Genomic DNA, 21,937 nt, shown 5'->3' on the forward strand with positions numbered 1-21,937 from the left:
ACAAATATTTTAATTTCCTAGTTTAAAGACAACTTTTGCCACAAATGCTTATCTGTTTTAGAATGAAGTCAGCTAAACTGTCCCAAATTCTGTTTGCAAAATTTTCCCAAATCATAGCCACTTCAAAAAGCCTTAAGTGCCCAAATGATGTCAGCCAAGTAGAAAAATGGGTATCCAACCAGATTTAGAGAATGATCTCGGAAGCCCTGGTTATTATGATACTGCTCCATAATCAATTGGTAGACTTACTGCCCTCTTGTGAGGACTTCCTTCCCTCCCTCCCTGCTGCTATTCTCGTGAGCAGAAAGAGGATAGAGAACCTGCAGTGCTTTGATGGCTTTGTAGCTTGCTGGATAGGCTATTACAGAATAAAGTAAAAGCAGAGAGTGCCTCTGGAAGAGAAAAAGATAATTACCTGAGAGATGATTTTAGTTTTTTCTGAAGATGCAAGTAGTGATGCAATTACAGTTGGTATCTAAAAAGAAGTAGCAGATAGATATTATGGCATATAAAGCATGTGTCTCTATCACTTCCTCTGATGGTAGAAATGATAAAAGCGTGTATTGCCTAAGAAGGATTATTCCTGAAATTTTTGGTGCTCGCTAGCAGTACGTGGAGGCCATACGGAAACAGTGTAAACATTACTATTACTCTTGGTCTATCTTGCTTTTATTGCTTGTCATGCACACTTTTTTTAGATTGTACTTATATTTACCTAGATAGCAAGCTCTATGCTTGGAAACAGTTTGCGGTTACAGGTAATCTAAAATAAATGCAGATTGCTTACTGTAGGAACTTAYATGTCTACACTAAACTAACAAAGGGTTTTAATCCTTTTTGCCTAGAGACAGCAAAATGTCTCTTCATTCAAACTTACTATTTGAATTCTTCTAGGTTCCCCTTCCTCCTTCCCCCCAACTCCTTAGTGCTCTTTGTGTACCCACCCATAACAGGTTTCTGTGCCATTGTTCCTTTCCTGTTGTTTAGGATCCGTCCTCCCCACGGGCAAGCCCTGCTCATTCACCACGCGAAAATGGTATAGATAAAAACCGCCTGCTGAAGAAGGATGCCTCTAGCAGTCCAGCATCTACAGCCTCTTCAGGAAGTTCCACTTCCCTGAAATCCAAAGAAATGAGTTTGGTGAGTATAATAAGCAGTCTGTAGTCCGGAGAAATGTTCTTCTTGCATGTAAGATCTACTTATTCCTTGCCCTGCAACAATTTTTGGCAGAAAGCGTATGATTTTAAACATTTGAAGTTGAAATTGATTACTGTTCTTCCCAATCTTTGCAGTAGTGTTCAGCCTTCCTCCTCAGCAATAACTTCAGCTTCATGCTGATATCTTATGTTTCTTGCATTTATATCAAACAAGTTTCAAATTTATTACATAACACACAAGATTTGCTTAAGCATTGCTTTCTTTTTGAGCAATAGCTTATGCTTTAATTCTTCTGTAGATCTGCACATAGCCACTAAGAAGTTCTCCAGGCTACTCTTACATTCTTCTAAATAAACTGTTAGTCTCTGAAAATTTTCTTTCTGCAGTATCTTTAATAATTTGATAAGATTCTCTGTAACCCTTAAAGTACCACTTTTTTTTAATATATCCTCAGCTATGGTACTTCTTTGCTTTTGTAGTTAAATCTGTTGTGTCCAGTAATGTTTGAAATGATAATGTTTGCAAACTGAAATAAATTGATGTTGCATACAGTATTGTCCTGAAGAAAAATTAGCTCATGCATTTTTTTCATGCCAATGGAAGAAGGAAGAATAACTTTCTACATCTCTGTGCTTATTTTAATTTTGTCAATAATAGAAAAGGTCAGCGTTTCTCTCTCGCAAGATAATGCTGTCAACATTGTGTGGATTTATGAAAATTGGCTGAGGGAGTAGGTAGTAGGTGCCCAGCATCCCAGCTGCTGTTGTGATAAATTGTGTAATATGGTCTGGATTAAAAATAATACTCATTTAATTTGTTTAATGATACCAGCATGAAAAAGCCAGCACGCCTGTTCTGAAATCCAGCACACCAACTCCTCGAAGTGATGTGCCAACCCCGGGCACTAGTGCAACTCCAGGACTTCGTCCAGGCCTTGGCAAGCCTCCAACAATGGACCCTCTGGTTAACCAAGCTGGTAATGCATTACCTCTTGTGTTTTTATGGTTCCAGCATTAATCTTTCTACATATGTAGTTCTATGTGAATGTTAAGTAAGTGTATTGCTTTATTCTTGGTATTAAGAGAAGGCTTGATGAGAAGCAGTTGTTTGGATTATCAAGAGTTCAAATATCTTTCTGTCTTATGTTCTTCTTTTGTTTACTTTGTCTCTATCTTTTTTACAAATAATCCAGAGACTGTGCAATATAGAAAGACTTCTCAGAAGTTTCTGGTGCTTATTCTGAATGCAGTCTCTTTTCCAGTCTTTGTCTGGGACTACTAATATTTGCTGCAGTGTAAATCTTGACAAATGCAGGATGAAGTTTACTTTTGCTGTTCAGTCTGGTATAGCACAGTTGCTTCAGACATGAGCTGTGTAAACCGTGTCTGTCAGCTTTACCGCTTAATTTGACAAAGGAGCAATTTATGTAAACAGGGAAATGTTACAGAAATGGAAATAGGCAATGCTAGTAGTGATTGTTAGAAGTAATCAGCAAGTTCAGACTTCAGTAGGCCTTATTTATACTGAATAAAAAGAGATAGTAGTAATGAAATATGGCAATGTTTCTTGGCAGTATGTGTAGAGAGGGGAAGGTTAGGTACTGTAGAAAAGAGGATTGTTTTCCTCTCTGTGTGCAAGGAAATAAAAATAAAATTGCTTGATTTCATTCTTCTGCAGCTGCAGGTTTGCGGACACCTTTGGCAGTACCCGGACCGTACCCTGCTCCATTTGGAATGGTACCTCATGCTGGCATGAATGGAGAGCTAACCAGTCCAGGGGCAGCCTATGCCAGTCTGCACAATATGTCCCCCCAGATGAGTGCTGCTGCAGCTGCAGCTGCTGTGGTTGCTTATGGAAGATCTCCTATGGTAGGCCATACGTTGCTTGCAATCTCAGTCTTGTGGGTTGTGGTTCACTGARAAGAGCTACATGCTTCATTTAACATTGTCAGATTCCCAAGTTATTACAACACCAGAGGCTTGACTGCTTCACTCTGTCTTTCACTTTGCTGCATGTCTGGAGAAACAAACTTTTACCTTGAAAACAGAGAATCTCAGTGTATTTATGTATGTCTCCTTTTTTGTTAACCTTCATCAGTGCCTTGGATCATTAGTAAATGCCAAACTATTTGTTTATTCTTTAAATGAACAGGTAGTGTTGGTAGCTACAAAGCACTTCATTGGTGCTCTGGACATCTGTTTTTCTCTTACTGAGTCAGATTTGTGTGCTGTACAGACATCCCAAATTAATCTTGAAGCACACAGAAGTCTTTTTATCTACATCTGACTTTGTTTTTTATTGAAATCAATATGAGAAGTTGGATGGTACATGTCTTAAAGCTCTGTGATAAGGTGTGTTAAGAATAGTCTTCGTTGCTATTGTGGGTGTAATAAGTAAATGGAACGTGGTAGTTGCTGCTATTGAGCAGAGTAACCTAAAGGCCTGATTCTGCAAACATATGAGATTGATGGCAGTTTTATGTATGCACAGACTTACCTACTTGTAAATTTGCAAGATCATGTCATCTTCCTCGTTACTGTAGGGTAAGGCTGCTTTTTCAAACTGTAAAACAGGGCTTTTATTTGAAAAAGTGGAAATTCTAAATAGCATATGCTCTCCTTAAAGCAGTAGGAAGTATACTCTATCAGAAGAAAAAATAAGTGTATTTAGTCCAGAATCCCTATTTGGATTATTTGATGTATGTATTTATTCAGGATACAAGTTTAATGGAACTGCAGCATGTGAAGAGAGCCTATGTAATATGTTTAAGCTGTAGATGAATTTGTGTGTGCCTTGCAGTGTAGCTTGATGAGAGATATGTTAGCTGATGTGCCCACACAGTGCGGTGCGGTACAATATGGAGATTCTAGCTGGGGCCTGGAGATTCTAACTGGGGCCTGAAGCTGCTTTTGAACACTGTGCTGTGTCTGCATGCGTAAGTGCTAGTTGTCACAAGAGCTAAAGAGCACTGATTTGGCCACATGCCAACACAACATGGTCTCTGATGGAGGAGCTGGCTTAGTGTTAGCTCAAGGATCTTTGTATTATGCTTTATTAGGTGGTGTGGATATTTGATATACGTTACTTTTATCAGAAGTAACTGTGGGGAAAACCTCTTGTTTTTAATACTTCCCCTGTCCCCCCCAAGAAATTACATCTACTTTAATACTGTGGGTAAATTTTTCTTTTTGTTTAAATGCATAGCATTTTGGGGGTGAAGAAAAGGGACTTGTTAAATGAGAAATTGCAAGTGTGAGATTAATTGATTTTTCATTGTCAGGTTGGGTTTGATCCTCCTCCTCACATGAGAGTACCTGGAATCCCTCCAAATCTAGCAGGGATTCCTGGGGGAAAACCGTAAGTAACTCTTAACGCTTTGGTAATGTCTGCAACATTTAGAGAGCATAAAGTTATCTTGTGTCAGTGAACAAGAATTCCGAAGGGGGGTAGTGTCTCGGTTGTTCCCAAGAGATTGCTTTAGACTTCTGATAAGGAATGTAGCATGTAAATTCTCAACTGGTAGCTGTCATCTCCTGAAAAAGGTGTGTGTTACTTATTTCTAGAGAAAAGCTGTTGAAGGTATATATACCTTTGAGGGTGGATTTTTTTTAAAATTCTTCCTTTTTAGAAGAGGCTAAGGGAATTGTAAACTAGTAGGCAGTGGTAAAATGGGTAAGATAGAACAGACTGAAACTAAAATTCATACTATAGTGAGCATAAATGTGTAATGCAAATTCACAGACTCCATGTCTGGCAGCTGTTTTAACAGGCGTAAGAGTCTGAAACTGTTGATCACAATGGGTATCTGAAGCAGTTACTTTGGCAGCTGATGCACACCTTGCATAACGGAGCAAGCACTTAAAAACATTGTGGAAGTATACAGCTGGAAAGGAAAAGGATAAGGAAACAGTTGTGCAGTGGGTATTGCATGATGTAAGATGACTTTCACAACAGTTTCTTTTTATTTAAAGGCTTTAACTGTTGGTGAAAGGGTGCTTGAATAAATTACTTCTGTGATAYTAAGGCTTACTGAGGTTAAAATAAAATACTTGCACCGAAACAGTGTATGTCGAGGTCTTCCATAATTTGGCTGTGGTAGACAGACTGAGTATACCCATATGTAGTACAGTCATGAAGATACATGACCTCTTAAATCTGAGGGTGTGGGGTTATTTTGTTTTTTTTTATATACATATTTCTGGACAACTAGTTTACACAAGTATAAACAGAACATACTTTGTAAATTCAACTAATCTGTTTGCTTAGGGAGGGAAGGGCAGAGAGGATTATAGCAGCTTTGGACACTCCTTTAGAACCTGTTCTTTGTCCCTTCATACTTGACATCCAGTCTTTTCTTCTCTTTCAACAGGAAGTAGCAAGAATATAGGTTTTTCTCTAACTAGGTACAAAGATAATTTTGAAACCCACTTAACATTTTGTGCTTGCTATGTTGGATTTTCCTGGTACATACTGTCTTCTGTGCCAAACCATTGTGAGGCTTCTGTGAAGCCTGCCTGTGTGATTTCACTTTTCCTTTTGCAGCTTCAGAAAAATTCAGAAACTTACTTTTACGATACTGTGTAAGTTTATAAGAAACACTTATTGTGGTGAAAGTTACACAGACTTCTGTGTGAGATTTCTGTGTGTCTGTTTTTTGACCTCCCATTGATACCTGGTGATAAATTATAATGTCAATCATTCCAGCATCCTGAAAAGTGTACACCAGATTACAGGCAGTAAAGCATGTGTTTTCTCCTACTCTTTTTTTGCATAGCACTAAGAAAACAGCAGGCTTCTTACATTGGAAAAGCCATCCTAAATGTGTTTTTGTTGTTATCCACCATGCTTCTGAGAACAGACTTAACTATCTGTTGACAGTGTGAGAAACCTGTTAAATCTGAGTTTACTTAAAGAAAAGCTGATGGTATGTTGATGGGATTACTGAAGTAAAGGGTCTGTGAGTTGGTGTTATGTATCAGATGGTGGTATGTTTAAATTTAGTACAGTAAGGAACATGCTTTGTCCTAAAAACAGGCTCTCTTTATTAAGGGCCAAATGCTTTCTTGCTGACTTAGGTAGATTTTGTCATCCTTATATAAAATATTTTTGGAAATCAAAAAATCCCTTGCCTGTAATTTTTTACTTTTAAACCAGTGTATTCACAAACATTCAATAATTTTTATTTCATTAGTAACCCCAGCAATATGATATTTTAAAAGTTATGAAAACCTATTTTTGTTCAGTCAGAACTGCTCTGAGGAAGGAGGCTAGCTTCTAGCCATTGCACTATTCAAGGCACTAAAACAGTGCATGTTTACGGTTGTATTTTGTATTCTGAATTTCATATCTAATTTGGTCTGTTTATGTTTATGATACTTTCCTACTCTCCACATGATTTGATATGTTCAGTAATATGTTTCATAGTCACATTATTTGGACTGACTCAATCTTTTTCTTCTGAAGCAACTTCTTTGCCTGCCTTTGCTGTGAGATAAAACTAAAATGCCAAAAGCTGAACTGTTACCTTTCTGTTGGTGGCTTTGGAATCGCCTTTGTTTTAGTTCTGTTTGACTACAATTGCCTGGATGTTCTCTGTTACCTGCAGCATCTTTGAAAGTATCTCTTACTCACATTAGGAAAGTCTCCTATATTACCCATACAGTTTACATCTGTTAAAGTCAGGCAGACTAAAGGGGAATTCTTGGTTTATTTCAGAATTTGCATTATCCTAGAGACTAGTTAATGTGCTGCATTGAATTTGTTATAAATGAGATGTGGAGTTTTAGTTTGAGTCTTGTTACAGCTGGTACAGAGCAAGGTTTTCAGATTAAACTATTGAACCCTCAGCTGTATGTGTCTGCTGATTGCTGCAGGTTATGATGTTGGGGCTCTTTTTTTCACTCAGCCTTGCTTCCAAGAGAACATTAAGTTCCCCTGTTTCCAAAGGAATGGCATTTCTGATAGCACACAGTTTTCTTTAACCCCTGTATACTCCAAGATCTCTAAAATTACTAGATTGTTAGAAAAATTAGTAGCCTCTTGGGCCTGCTTTTCCTTGTTTATTCCCACTTACCAAAGGAATTTGTCTGAAAAGCTTCTCTGTCACTTGCTTTGTTTTGTAACTTGACTAAATGCAGGTCTTTATCACCATGTTTTTATGTTTCTGAATGTGAATCTGACAATTTTGCTCTCTTCGGAGTCTAACCTTGTTAGTGCTACAGAGGGCAATCGTTGCAGCAATCTAGAAAGCTGAAGTGTCTTAACCAGTTTCTTGTTTATACAAATGAGCTAGCCTTGGTATTTGATAGCAGGCTTTTTCTTTTTCTTTTTCAAGCATTTTGTCTGAGTCTGTTCATGATTTCTACATTACTTTGATACCTTTGTGTACACATAACCTAGTTTTCTGTCTTCAGTTGCTGTTAATGCCTGTTGCCATTTGACTAATCACTTCTTGGCTATCGCTAACTTTTTTTCATCCTGCTAATGGTATGTTTCGCTTCATATTTCAGGTCATGGACAGCACTATTTTGAAGAAGCTATGTGATCTTATACTTGTTTTCTCTCAGCTATTGTTCAGTAATTACTTTGGTGGACAGGGACTCAATATATGGGTGTATGAATGTGCATAAAGTATGTTTTAATATTTTGTTTCACAATTGCTTGCTGCCAGTGCATTATTTGTTTCTTAGCAGCTCTTCTGCGTTTTTTTTCCCCAAGTTGTCTTGAGTCATCACCTAATCTTTTGTCTTTGAAATCAGTACTATTTTTGGACATGACCATGTGGTGTCTGCACTTTGCACTCTGTCCTTTTTACACTTCAGTATGTTTAACTGTGCACTGAACTATAAATTCTTGGTGTGGTGTTGTATTCATGTTTTTTGCTTTGTATAGCCTTTCTAGTGAAGTAATTATTTAGCTTTTACTCTTCTGCAGATGCTAAAGTAATGTTCTTGTGGATTTCTCTATGATGTGAACCACAACCTCTAATAGTTGGATGGTGTAYTGAGCATGAATATTCCAGTTTAGTGGTGAAGATTTGTGCCCGCAGTCGTGCCTCTCTGATGTCTTAAATTATGAAGTAACGGTAGTAATGATGACAAATGTACTTTTCTGTTTTTTCAAATCTGCTTTATTTGGAGTATGAGGTGTTGTTACAGACAGACATCAGATAGAGTTGAAATATTATAAGTTTTCATTTTCATAGAAAAAGAAGATTTCATTTGGTAAATGTAAACTCTGCAAATTCTAGTTATAAGCTGACTTTTCACTGTGTTCAAATAGCATTGTTTTTCAGAACAGTATACAGTTTTGGAATCGTAAAATAGATTGCTTAAAACAAAAAATTAAAAGATTTCAATTCTCCTGATCTTTGTTTTTTTAGTGAGTGTACAGTGAGGAATATTTTAAAGGAAGACTAATTTTGCTCTGTTTTAGAATAACAGGTTGTTCCCACCCTCCCCACCCCCATGCCTCCCAACCTCTGGATAGAATGGTTTGATGCCATTTATGAAGTTAAAAGGATTTGTTAGTCCTATATGAATACCTTGATCACTAACTGTTGACGTTTTGCCCTATACAGTAAAATACCATACTCAGATATTCAAGGATATTCAGTGTTTGTTGTGATAACTGTAACTAAAATTAAGCTGGTGTACAGAGAAGACCTGAAAGTAAAATGCAGTCATCAACAGAAGGAACCTTCTACTTTTGTGTTTTGTGGTTTGGGTGTTTTTGCGCTAGTTTAGGAATTCTGTTTGAATTGGAGGTATGAAGTGGAAGCTAGGTATTTTTTGTTTGTTTGTTTGTTTTGATGGCATGGCACTTTAAGAACTATATGTATTTTATCAGTCTGAATACTCAGATGAGCTAAGAGGTAGATAGTTTAGTCAATTTGCCATATTCTTGAGCAATAAATTTGTGTGGAAGACTGTTCTGTTAAAAATCTCCTTGAAGAGGAGAAAGCTATTCTGGACTTTCCTCAGATGTCAGAGAACACATACTTTTGAATTTGGGAATGGGAGGGTAAAAATTACCAGATTTAAACTGGTAAACGGAGTTGTCTTTTAGTCTTACAAAAAGTTTTTTAGTCTTACAACCTACTAGGTTGTAATAGGAACTCTGCAGGTTCTCAGTGCTTCTGTGACATAGAAAAAGAAAAAAATCTTTGGATGCAATAGATCAAAAGGAGAATGGATCATAAAGCCTGTCTCTTATTCAGAGGGGATGTAATCATAGGTGACAGTATACAGAGTAAATATTTCTCAGAATCCCTCCTAAATAAGACACATGTAAATTTGTCTTGTAACTATTCTGTTCTGGTCTAAACTTGCTTATCCTTTGTTCTTAACACAAGTACAGTTCTTAGGCATTATTTAAATATTCTCATAATATACAGTTAGTTACAAGTGTAAATATAGTCATTGGCTAATATCTACTTAGTGTTTTTCATGTTAGTTTATAATGACATTGCATAAGAACTCTTTTCCTTTGTTGTGTTTTAAACCCAACATGAGGAGGGGCTGTCTTAATATTTTAGAAACCATTTCACSAGAGGTGGAAAATCATGGAACCCAGTTACCTCCTAGTGACAGAGTACTATGGACAAAAACATAGTTTTTGGCATAAGCTGTCAGTTCTACAAGATCCTCTTAAAAGGACAAAAATGCACATGATGGAGTTTAGTGGTGTTACGGAATTCAAATGTGCATAGCAGTTTGAGGAGGGAGGCTGGGAGGTCAAGGGGTGCCTGCTGAGAAATCTCAAGTTAGGCTCTAGAGAACTCAAGAGCTTACTAAATTTAACTAAATATTGACCCCTTTAGGGTTGGGCAACCTAAAATGCATATGTATGCACACCTCAATATACTTAGGTATGGTCCTGAAAATACGATTCTCCTCAGAAGCTGAGGAGTAGGCAGTCTGATGTGGTGACCTGATGGAGAGGTAGCCTAGAGCAACAGAGAGTGATGGAGCTGCAAATAGTCATTTGCACTGCTGCCACTAGTACTGTGTTCTTCTGAAGATGGAAGCTGTCGTTATCTAGGGAAGTGTCATGATACAAGCTTTTTCAAAGAAAAAGGTGCCAGTAAAGAAAAGTTATACATATTAACAGTGGTTGTGTTTGCCTGACATGCCACTTACCTTCAAGCAAACAGGAGCATTTCGTTTTTTGTGTGCTTATGTTGGTAGGGGACTTTGGCAATGAGTAGCCATTTCTTTGCATAGTGAATTGCTGATAACCTGCACTGCAGCAAAAACTGCCTTGACTTGTGTGAAACTCTGGCTGATCTGTTTGTTAGGCCCTGAAATTCAGTCATCCCAAGTGCTGACTAATCTTGGAAGCAAATGCCTGATGGTGATGGTAAAACTGAAAGTTGTAATATGGTGTATAAAACCACACTTTGAATATGGCATACTTAACATGGCAAACTTATACATGCTTAAAATACATTGGGTCGAGTCATTGGCATTCCAGAGCAGAAAAGTCCTCTTAATGGTACAGTATACATGAAGCACTTGAAAAATATTTTGTCTTCCTCCCATCCCAGCTAAGAACTGAGAAGCTACGCATGTATATGCACAGAAGCATTTCAAAACACCACATTTCTTAAAATACTGTCAATTGAAAAGTACCTTTAAGGTATAACCTTCTGTAATATGTTTTTAAAAAAAAAAAGAAAGAAAAAGTGCAGGTGGATTATTCATCGTTTTGGGAAAAATTGCTTAATCCTTGCTTAATTGTTTGTCATCTGTCTAATTAAAAACATGGGCAGACTTCAAAGTTGCATGGTTCTGTATACTGTTATTGCTAACAAATATTCTGCAGCTGGCTTTGATCTGTAGCRTAGGATGGGGTGGTGCTTTCCAGCCTCTTAAGTGCAATGACTTTGTAGTTGGATTCTGTACCTGGACCTGAGCAGTTGTTCAGCCTTGAGCTTGTTGCTGCTCCTCTTCTGCTTCTCCCATCCTTTGTCTCATCTATTTAATGAATAACTGCTTTGAGACGGTTTTATCTCTACTCTTCTTCACAAAAGTGGTACAGATTTCTAGTGTAGCCTTTATCATTGCTGTAATTCTGTATCCTAAAAAAGGAAAGGGTCCCATGGGAAGAACTACATCTGATACGTGCAGATTGTATGGTCGTGAGGGAGTGAACTTTGTGCTTCCTTTCTTATCTTGCATTTCCTATTTCTTTTGTTTGTCATCTTTCATGCTTGCTCATCCTCCATTTCTGTATACTCTCTGAGTATGTTTTCCATTGACATATCCAACCATGAAACAGGAATGATATGCAGGAATTGCATGTGCAGGTACTCTTCCTTTCTTCTCCTTGGTTAATAGCAGTGACTTTTTGTCCTCAGCCTTTTTTCTCCTTCTCTACTGAGAGAACAGTGATATTGCATGGGGCAATTGTTTCTCTACTCTTTTCTTCTGTATGAAAGAACAGTAGAGTAAGCCCTCTCTGCTTTCTTCTAAGTCCTTTTTTAAAGGAACATCTTCTCTTCGACWCTGCTCCAGGGCATATTCATTTGGAAAGGACCCCAGGTGTACCTTATGATGTCTGTTACCGATCGGGGCCTCTTGCTCATTCTGTTCTTCCAAAATGTGCAATATTTGGGAATGTGCAATAAAATACTTTGAAAATAGGCATCCAGAACAGAGTAAAATTGAACCATCTACTGTTGGGTCTGGGGGAGACTGATGCAGTGCTAGATTTTGACTTGAGTAACGGGGATTTAAGATTTCTGGGGAAGGTGACCTTGAAAAAAAAAAAAGAACCATTCTAAACACAAGAATATATGAGAAAAATAAAGTATCACCAGGGAAGGGGTAGCTCAGTGGTACAAGAACTCATTTCTCATCRTTTTTATTCACTTTGGGCTCTTGGAGAATGCTGTAAAAGTGACAGGAATGTTTAAAAATGTGAACTATGTATGCACTTAAAAGGGCAAAAAAAATCTCGCCATTGTAACAAACAGCAGCCTTTTTGCAGTAGTATTTTCATTATTTAAAAACCCTAAACCTGAAACCTTCATTAGCTGCTATTTGTTCCCTTGTCCTTAAGCAGAGCTGACTTCAGACATCACAGTGAATGCAAAGAAATATCTTTTGTAACTTCTGTCCTCAAGGAGGAATGCTTAATTAATTAATTAATTATTGTTATTTTATTCAGTGCTGGTGTTCACCTCTTTAACCCTTGGTTTTCATATACTTAAAATCACACAGTGAATACAAATAAGAGATGTTACACAATTGCCAAAAGTACCTGGGAAACTGAGCCTTTCAGCTTTTCCAAAATACTTATTCAGGAAAACGCAATTAAGAGAAGATGGTATCAGTCTTCTGATGAAAGGTGTGTGTGTGCACTCTACATGTTTATGTTTTCAGTTTAAAGTACTAGTTCCCAACTCGAAATAGAAGCATGTGGACATAGCTAATGCTGATGTTAAAGATGAGGTGTAGAAATAGAGCACAAGTTAAATTTTGGCTGTGCACCAGGGCAAGTTCTACTGCAGGGCAATGCGTGCAAGTTCCATGGAAGAAATCTGCAAATGTAGTGGCTGGTCAGGGACTGGGCCTGCACTACTTGGCACTGTAGCTTTAATTTTTATGTGCAAAAAGATTGGTAAAGAAAGCAATTGCAAAATACTATGGTTTTTTGTGCATTTTATTAGTGTAACTGGTTGACGGTTCTTTTCTTTTCCTCTCCCTTCTTTCTTTTCCCCCAAAAGAGCATACTCCTTTCACGTTACTGCAGATGGTCAAATGCAGCCTGTACCTTTCCCTCCTGATGCCCTCATCGGTCCAGGAATCCCTCGCCATGCCCGTCAGATCAACACTCTGAACCACGGGGAAGTCGTGTGTGCAGTTACTATCAGCAACCCCACGAGACACGTGTACACGGGTGGGAAGGGCTGTGTCAAAGTCTGGGATATCAGCCAGCCTGGCAACAAGAGCCCTGTCTCTCAGCTGGACTGCCTGGTAAGTGAACAGGAACTTATGCACAAGGGTAACTTCTCCTTGGAGACTCAATAAGGAAATAGCTGTCCTTGTCTGGATTTTATTCATATTACAAGGAAATAGCAGGCAGTTCTGTTTCCTGCTTTAGCTGTCCATTTTTTCTTTTTACTAAACAGGTGGTGTTACAATGGAAAAATTCTGGTTTGTTTAGGGATAAATGTTGTCATTAAGGGTCAAATAATATATTAGACAGGACTTCTGAGCAAACAATTCACCAGAGAGAGAGAGAGAGTGTGTGTGTGTGTGTTTTTCCCCCCCTCTAGTCATGCTCATGGTTTTTCTACTGCATGAGTTTAAAAGAAATATAGCCAGGCTTATACAGAACTACACAGAATGTTCCAAGGTGTTTAACTCATGCCAGAAGTGACTTTTTTTAAGGAGATAGCAATTATATAATGAAATAAGATGACAAAATATCAAGGTCACTTTAAGTTTTGCTACACTTTTGTTGCTTTTCTGAACATTATGCATTTTGTTTGTTTGTTTTCACCTCTACCGGTTACCAAACAGAATGGAGTTCAGTCATCTAGTTAGCAGACAATTCTTATGCACTGATCCTCAATAAAAGGTTCTTCTGGCAGTAGATCCAGTGTAGGGATTTAGAAAGAGGCCAATATGTGAAATGTTAACTGAGGAGACTTAATGTCATAAAGTTCAGCAATATCTATTCTGAATGAAATAATATTGGTTTAAGTATTGATCAAAATAAATGTGTTTTTCTAAGCCTTTGCCCTTTCTTTACTGCTGTCCCCATGTTAGCTGTCTAGTAGTAAAAGTATGGCTGAATAGGTATTATGTTTTGCAGCAGGTATTTCTCTGGATGCACTAGTCTTAGCTGCTTTCATTTAAGTTATGAAGCTGTGTGGCTGCCAGTAACTCAGCCAGCATTTCTACCACACAGCTTACTGTTCCTTTGGTGTAATAAGAAAAAGTAAAACACAGTGTTGACTTCTTACAGTATTTTTTTTGTTTTGAGTTACAGATCTTATTCTTCTGTCYTCTAAAGAACTCTTCTGTATTAATTTGGCAGCTCATATGGAGAAATTGACATCCAATACACTTATGGAGTCAAGTCTCTAATGAGTGAAGGCTGACATTTTTTCCACCTTTAAATCGCTATAGTACTGCTCAGTCAGCAATTGTATCACAAATGCGAAACCATTAATATCAATACAATAAGAATCATGCTGAACAGTAAAGGACCAGTATAAATCCAAGTTAAGATGAGTAAGGTTATAAAATTTTCAATATTTTTACTTAAAAATTGTGAATGCAAAATAGTGTTTAAAGGAAAGCCCCAAAACCTCAAAAACATAAGACTTGAACTACTTTTTCATAAATGGTTTCTTAAATGCCAAAATGAGAGTTCATTTTCTTTTTTGGAAATATTCCTATGGTGTAGGTGATATTAGCTGAAGGAGTGCACTTGTACAAATGCAAGCTTACTTTGGCTCTGTCTTATGTAATGAGATGGAAACATTGCCATTCATCAGGTTCAAAACAGAGTAGATTGTGGCAATATAAATATGTAGTTTAATTTCTGCAGCTGCAATCTCTGGTTAGTGATGAGACGTAGGCGTTTGAAACTCTTTAGGGTCTGTTAGTTTCTTTTCTGTACTTTGGTACTGGAAAAATAGTCTCCTATTTAAAATTTGAATGCAGTCAGAATCATATCAGCGGTCATTACTGGCAGGCATATATTAACATAACAGAGGTGATTTGTGTTGTACAGAACAGAGATAACTACATCCGCTCTTGTAAATTGCTGCCTGATGGATGCACCCTCATAGTTGGCGGGGAAGCTAGCACATTATCCATATGGGACCTGGCAGCACCAACTCCTCGCATAAAAGCAGAGCTGACATCTTCAGCCCCTGCCTGCTATGCTCTGGCTATCAGCCCTGACTCCAAGGTGTGCTTTTCCTGCTGTAGTGATGGGAACATAGCAGTGTGGGATCTGCACAATCAGACGTTGGTCAGGTGAGTCATTACTTGTTTACAGAATACTTTAATAAAAGTTACTCTTTGGACAGCTAGATAAATATTTATCTCCCTGTATAATGGTTCATGACAGCAAAGTAAATAGTATTTCTTACCCAAAGAATGCAGTTTGAACCCAGCTTGGGTAGCAGCTAGCTTTACTAGCTTCAGCCTAGTGCATCTTCCAGGACATAAAGGGCTGTTCTGTAATCTGTTGAAATCAGTGTAGGAATTGGTAGGAAACTGACGTTTGTTCTTTTGCCCTGTCTTAAGCTTTATTCAGTAAGAAAGTTTTCAATACTTAATTTAGTGATGATAAATAATAAGCTGCACAAAAGTGACTGAAAATTTAGATTCCTCCAGTTCTTTAGGAGCATAAAGGACTGATGTTTCGTTATTCATGGGAAAGGTATTTGAGGGTTTTGGGGGGAATTTAATCTCTAAAACTTTCATAATGGGTTGCAGAGAATGTGATCAATGTCTAGCTTACTTTTGAAATCTCTTTGGTTAAACCTTTGATTAACAAATATCTTAGTAGAAGATTAAAGTGTCTAGCAGAGCAATATTCAGCATTAGTACTATGACAAAGAAAGATAGGGCTATGTGTGAAGTGCCTCATAGCAACTAGTTGTAAAAGATGGAAGATACCTAAAAGATAAATTTTGGTTTATGCTTACCAAAGTTGTGGTGATTTAGAATAGTCTGAGAAAGGAAAGCCTAAATTGGGAAAGGCTGTGATATTTTTAGAAAGCTAGAATATTTTTCTAGAATATATAGACTGGAGAAGTTGCTTTGTCTGCTGTATTTCAGCTGGATTTCCTGTATATCAATAACTGGCCTAAATTATGCAGTGAGATTCATATTCATGTGCATGCAAATTTGACTTTCTGTTAAACTTTGAGGTTCATGAATAAGATTTTTGGTATATAACATCTTCAATTTGCCGTATTTGTGCTTAGTCTTGGTAAAGGCGAATTCTTTCTACATCTGTGATGGTCTTCAATGAATGGTAAAAGTTACTTTTTACTCTTTCAAGTGTTTGCTGTAAGCGTCCCCACCACTCGCTTGCTGATCTTGCTAATTGATAACATGTGGAATTTTCAGACCAGTGCTACATAACAAAATGTGCCGCATGACCTTTCTGTGGCAGCTCTTGGTGATTCATACCCTTCATTCCCAAGCTAGTTATCTTTTCCCCCTCACCTCTACCTTTGACACTGAGGCACAGGACTTTCCTAAAGCTAATTGCTGATGAAAAATGCGGGAGCCTTGAGTCTTCTGCCAAAGGATTAAGGAAAACTTGAGCTGACCTTTTCATTCTGAAAGCAGGGAATTCCTAATGAGAAGATTTAAAAAAAAAATGCACTGTTTAGTTATTTTGTGATCTCTTGCCATACAGAGTGTAACTTTGCTGACCCAGTAGTGTTTGCTCTTAACTATCTGGATCCTTTCCCCTGCCAACTATTTGTCATCTTGACTTACAGCTAAAGAAAAATCCAGAAGCTGTTTTCTGAAATTTGGAAGAATTTTTTTCCCTCAGCACTTGTTTTATTTTAATCTGAGTTGTTCACTAGTGCTTTCAAGTATAGTTAATGTACTTCAGGGTTCTCACAAGCTGTCTTACTTTTTAAACCTGATAGGAAATGTTTGAGTTTGTCTAGCTAGCTGTGATGCAATTCACTTCTAGCACCTGGAACGTGTTTTTGTAATATAGTTGTATTTCATGCCCAGTCAGAGGGAGGGGCTGATTTTTGCCCATCAGCAGTCACAGAAGAGATGACACAGAGCGAGAGTCCAAAACTAACACCGCAACAGTGTTTACCTTGAGCTTTGGCAGGAAATCATTATTCAATCTGGTTTGTTTTATCAGGCAATTCCAGGGCCACACAGATGGAGCCAGCTGTATTGACATTTCTAATGATGGTACCAAGCTCTGGACAGGAGGTTTGGACAACACTGTCAGATCCTGGGACTTGAGAGAGGGGAGACAGCTACAACAGCATGACTTCACGTCACAGGTAACTGGATTCTCCTACAGCTTGAAGGGAAAAGAAAAAATGTTTAAGATGGTAGTTGAGAACTGAGCACAGTACAACTGGGAAATTGTTTCTTCTGTTTGTTTTGGCGGCGCACAACACAATATTTTGGAGCTTTCATATATTTAGCTTCTGGAACAATATGATAGCCTGAGTGACATTGATCTTTTTCCCTAGCTTTTCCTAAGTTAATAGGTAAGAACAGGGGTTATTTAATCACTTGAATTCTGAACAGCAGTCTTGCTATTGAACTATGTGAATTTTATTTGGCCCTTCTCTCTCTCCCTCTCCCAATTCATTTAACTCTTGTAAGGAAAAAAAAGGGTAAACATTATTTAATTTTCACAGATATTTTCCCTTGGTTATTGTCCTACCGGTGAATGGCTAGCTGTGGGAATGGAGAGCAGCAATGTAGAAGTGCTACATGTAAATAAACCAGACAAATATCAACTGCACCTTCACGAGAGTTGTGTATTGTCACTCAAGTTTGCTTACTGTGGTAAGTTGCCCCAAAGGTAAGCCTGGAAGTCAGTGCTCTAATTCCTGCTTTGCTACTTAGTTATTACATAGTCATAACTCATTTGATAGTCAAAACTCATTTAATAAGTGCTTCTTAATTTACAAGTAAATATCTCTCTGCTTTATAAATACAAACACTTATCTACAAATGACCATCTGTTTATTTTAAGGCTGCTGTGAGGGTTGAGTTATATGTAAAAAGCTATTTCCACTTAGAGAGTATGGGGATTTTTTAGTATGTAACAGACTGCTAAAGCATCAGGTACCAACACTGACTGTAAGCAAGAATACTGTGTTGATTAGTGGCAAGTGCTTTGTATACTGGTAATTAGCTAACTAGCAGATCTCATAGATGTGAGTTGAAAACCCAAAATCTGTCAGATGTCTGTTTCATATGTTTTCATAGTCCCTCTGTTTTATATTCTAGGTAAATGGTTTGTGAGTACTGGGAAGGATAATCTTCTTAATGCGTGGAGAACTCCTTATGGAGCCAGTATCTTCCAGGTAAGGATGATGATGATTTTTTAGGAAAAATCTAGATCGAGAGTCCAAAACATGATCTCATCCCTTCATCTGTGTGGTTACCTAAAATGGGATGCTGAGATGAGGTTAACAACCTTTTTTTTTTTTTTTTTTTTATGATGTAATATATTTCTATTTTTCTTCTAGTCCAAAGAATCTTCATCAGTGCTTAGCTGTGACATCTCTGTGGATGATAAATACATAGTCACTGGCTCTGGAGACAAAAAGGCTACAGTCTATGAAGTTATCTACTGAAAAATTTGATGGGGATGTAACTTTTAAAAGTTGAACTGGGCCAAAATTGTTCTTAATTGTAGAAGTAGAAAGGTTTTGCTTTTTAAAAAGGAGCGAAAATATTGGGGATCCAGACCTTGCCGTGAAACTACTCCAATTATTCAAAATAGAAGGCAACATCCAGCAACTAAATCTGGGCTACGTGGACCAAACAGAACACAGAAGCAAGATGGACAGATGTAGCCTAGGTTTTTGACATAGTTTTTAAAAACTGAGTCTGCTGAAGAATGTTGGAGCCTTTTATTTTTCTTTTTCTTTGTGACCTCATGCAAATCGTTCTCATTGCTTGAATATGTGGGATTACCTTTCTGTTCCTTGCAGTTCAACTTGCATTCTGTCCTGTGTAGAGCAGTGGTGTCTCAGATGAACTTGTTTCCTGGTTTTGCATCTTGTGATATGTTTTTGTATTTTTGTTGAAGGTCAAACATTTGTATAAATTGTAAATATATTTAGTTTATTACAGTAAAGGCTTTAGTACCAACAACCAGTCTTTTTCCCCCCCTGCTTATTAAGTGATCTATTTAAAAACCTTTTGGGGATATAAGTACCTTTTTATAAGCAAAAGCAAACACTATGTATAGTTTGAAAATGGTGTCTTATTCTTTATAGCTCTTCCTAGATTCCCTTATTGTACTTCAAAGTAGTCAATGGATATATTAGGGTATCAAATCCAGTAGATACTGTCTTGTGCTACAGAAAACTTAAAAGGCAATTTTGTACTAATTTTAGTGTAAATATGAAAATTGAACATTTCATAAAGTTGTGCAGTTTATAAGTTTACTCTGTCCAGTATATATTTTCATTGGTAGATACAGTAATATATGTGCCTAATCATAATTCATTTGCTCATCTCTCAAGAAGAAGAGGTGATTATGCGCACACGCACACACACACTCTCTCTCTCACACACACACACACACACACACACACACACACACACACACACCCCATTGAACAGAATTCATGCAGGACTGCATTTCAACTAAGTACATCAGAGGCTGTATTCATTAACAGAAGATTCCTATGATTAAACAAAGCTAAATAAGTTGTGTCCTTCATGTTTTAGAGAGGCTAATCAGTAGTTGAAGACCATTTCCTTTCTCATGCCTTGTTTACACGTAGTTACTCAAGTAAATTTAACTAAATCACTAGCAGTGTGAGTTTTACAGAGGATCATTTAAACAATGTTAAGTACTTGTGTGACTGCTTCCATTCATAATTCATTCAAAGTGAATTAACCTAAACTACATTAAACTTGCTTCTTAATTTCTTGTGAGAATATTGACAAAGGAGTTTTTTTGCTTTTTAACTAATCCACTGTACAAATTAATTAGATTTAGTTTTACTGAGTGTCCCCATGCAGACAGGCCTATAGGCTCTATGAATTCATACTTAGCAGTGTTGAGTCCCTTCCTCTATGGCATCAGTGTGGGCCATCTCTGAAGAGCTAAACTGAGCAGCCAGTTAGCAAAACTAGAAGTCTGCAAATCAAGTTTTCTTGATGTATTCAAGAGGAGTGGATGGGAGCGAATATGTGCATTTATTCTAGCTATGTTTTTTCAAATTAATGGGTTCTACCACAGTGTTCTAGACAAACCTAGCTATTGTGCTAGTGGGGGCCATACATTTCCTAGATTATGTACCTGAACTAGCATTTTTGTTGCTAATGGAGAGTACAGCTGCATGGAAGGAAATCTTTGAACAAACAGTTCAAATTACACAAACTGGCAGACAGGTTAAGACTTATCTGTGAAGAACTGCTTTCTCATTTCCCGTAGTGTTTGACAGCGAGCCACAGCCTTGGTCTTTCAAAGACATGTAACCAGAAAGAAGCCAATGTGACCTATAGATTCACTGACTGGCTACAGAATTTCCCAGTTGGCAAATTCTCTCTCTTTTTCAGTCTGAAGAGATGTTTTGGTTTGGTTTGTTTTTTTTCAATTTACATGACTATTCTGCTGAAACCATTTTATAGCACTCTAGAATTGTAATAGCCTATATATATATATAACTTTGCATTTCGAATGTAGAATGTTAACCATTCTGGATGATCTAGTTTCATAGACTTCTACAATTATTGTCTATCCATATGTACCTATACCTTTGTTGCTGCATCCTGAATGTGCATCTGTATGAAAATGACATACCAGCATGGGTGGTGGGCATGTTTCTTCCTCAAATAGTGAGGCAAAAAGCAGAAGCATCTGGCTTTTCAGAAGAAATGATCATATTTGCTACACTGAAATATTGTAAAATGTTATGCCATTTTGAAAGGAAAATTTTAAAAATGTATACACTAGATTACTTAATTTTTAGGCTGTCCCTGTTTTCGTATTGAAGAGTATTCCAAACATCTGACCATACTGCCAATGATCACTGACTTTGCTTAGCAGCATTGGCAAAGCCCAAAAGAAGCATTTGCTGTAGTTTGGAACATCTGGATTTGTTCCAAACTACACACACCTTAGCTTTTACTTTGTAGGTGTTCTTTTGCCTTTCTTAAAAATCTGATGCTGAAGGAATCAAGAAGCAAATATTTTCACATACTTATATAACTTTTGAAAAAGTACGTGTGTATATAATAGTTCCACAGTAAACTGCACCATAGTGGTTGTTAATAACTAAGACCAAATTCTTAGTAATCAAGGGGGTTCGATATGATTGTGTCAAGAAAAATCATGAAATATCTTTGTCTGTCTTTCCCTCTTGTATCCATCCTATTTTATAGGATGGAAAACTCAATAGCTTTTAGATTGTGCAGCGAGTCTAAGCAGCTATGGAACTGGACGTTCTTTATGCCTTTGAATAAATTTAATCAGACTTGTACAATATCTTTTTCTTAGTTGTAATCAAGAAATTACTCTCCTGACCTCCCCCACACCCAGTCATCTACTTTAGCCTTGGTTCTGAAAACTTAGTGACTCATCATGTAACAGTCCTCTCCATTTCTGGTTTCACATGTTCTGCTTTTTATGATTTGTGAATTTTTACTTGTCAAGCTATAACTTACTCCACCAGCAGTTGCATTTGTTTAATGAAGAGATGGTGTGCTTCATTTGGTGAAATCTTGGCATGACTGTCTATACATCTTTTCTAGAAGATTTAAAACTTGAAGGTCTTGAACTTTTTGTAAGTTCTTACTAGCCCTCTGTAAAGTAGTGGGAGGAAATAATTGCATGGTGAATGAAGAAACAGCCCAAACCAGACTGGCAATATCAGAAAAGGCACAGGAAGAAGTACATGGATTAAAAGGGTGAAGCAGTAACTACAGGATAGCTAATAATTATTTTCTGACAGTTTAATTGTAATCCTAAAAGATTCCTTTGGTTGGCCCATTTCTGGGGCAGTCTGTCTTTGTTTGCTGGGTGGCCTTCTGTGTTCAGAATTGTTTGAATGTCACTCTGCCAA

General features: G+C 37.4%; 1 protein-coding gene across 1 annotated transcript in view; it reads left to right on the forward strand.

Annotated features, from left to right (window-relative positions):
- Nucleotides 1-21,355, forward strand: part of TLE1 (transducin like enhancer of split 1) — a gene marked incomplete at its 5' end in the record, with an annotated part of 52,742 nt that extends 31,387 nt beyond the window's left edge. The window contains 10 exons of the mRNA XM_026082657.1: nucleotides 988-1,140; nucleotides 1,990-2,134; nucleotides 2,836-3,026; nucleotides 4,439-4,515; nucleotides 12,890-13,139; nucleotides 14,911-15,158; nucleotides 17,029-17,176; nucleotides 17,543-17,693; nucleotides 18,141-18,217; nucleotides 18,383-21,355. Coding sequence (XP_025938442.1) covers nucleotides 988-1,140; nucleotides 1,990-2,134; nucleotides 2,836-3,026; nucleotides 4,439-4,515; nucleotides 12,890-13,139; nucleotides 14,911-15,158; nucleotides 17,029-17,176; nucleotides 17,543-17,693; nucleotides 18,141-18,217; nucleotides 18,383-18,490 — 1,548 coding nt within the window. The remainder of the gene's footprint in view (nucleotides 1-987; nucleotides 1,141-1,989; nucleotides 2,135-2,835; nucleotides 3,027-4,438; nucleotides 4,516-12,889; nucleotides 13,140-14,910; nucleotides 15,159-17,028; nucleotides 17,177-17,542; nucleotides 17,694-18,140; nucleotides 18,218-18,382) is intronic.
- Between the last annotated feature and the right edge of the window lie 582 nt (nucleotides 21,356-21,937).

This window comes from Apteryx rowi, unplaced genomic scaffold (assembly GCF_003343035.1).
Source record: "Apteryx rowi isolate R43461 unplaced genomic scaffold, aptRow1 scaffold_588, whole genome shotgun sequence".
Classification (NCBI taxonomy): domain Eukaryota; kingdom Metazoa; phylum Chordata; class Aves; order Apterygiformes; family Apterygidae; genus Apteryx; species Apteryx rowi.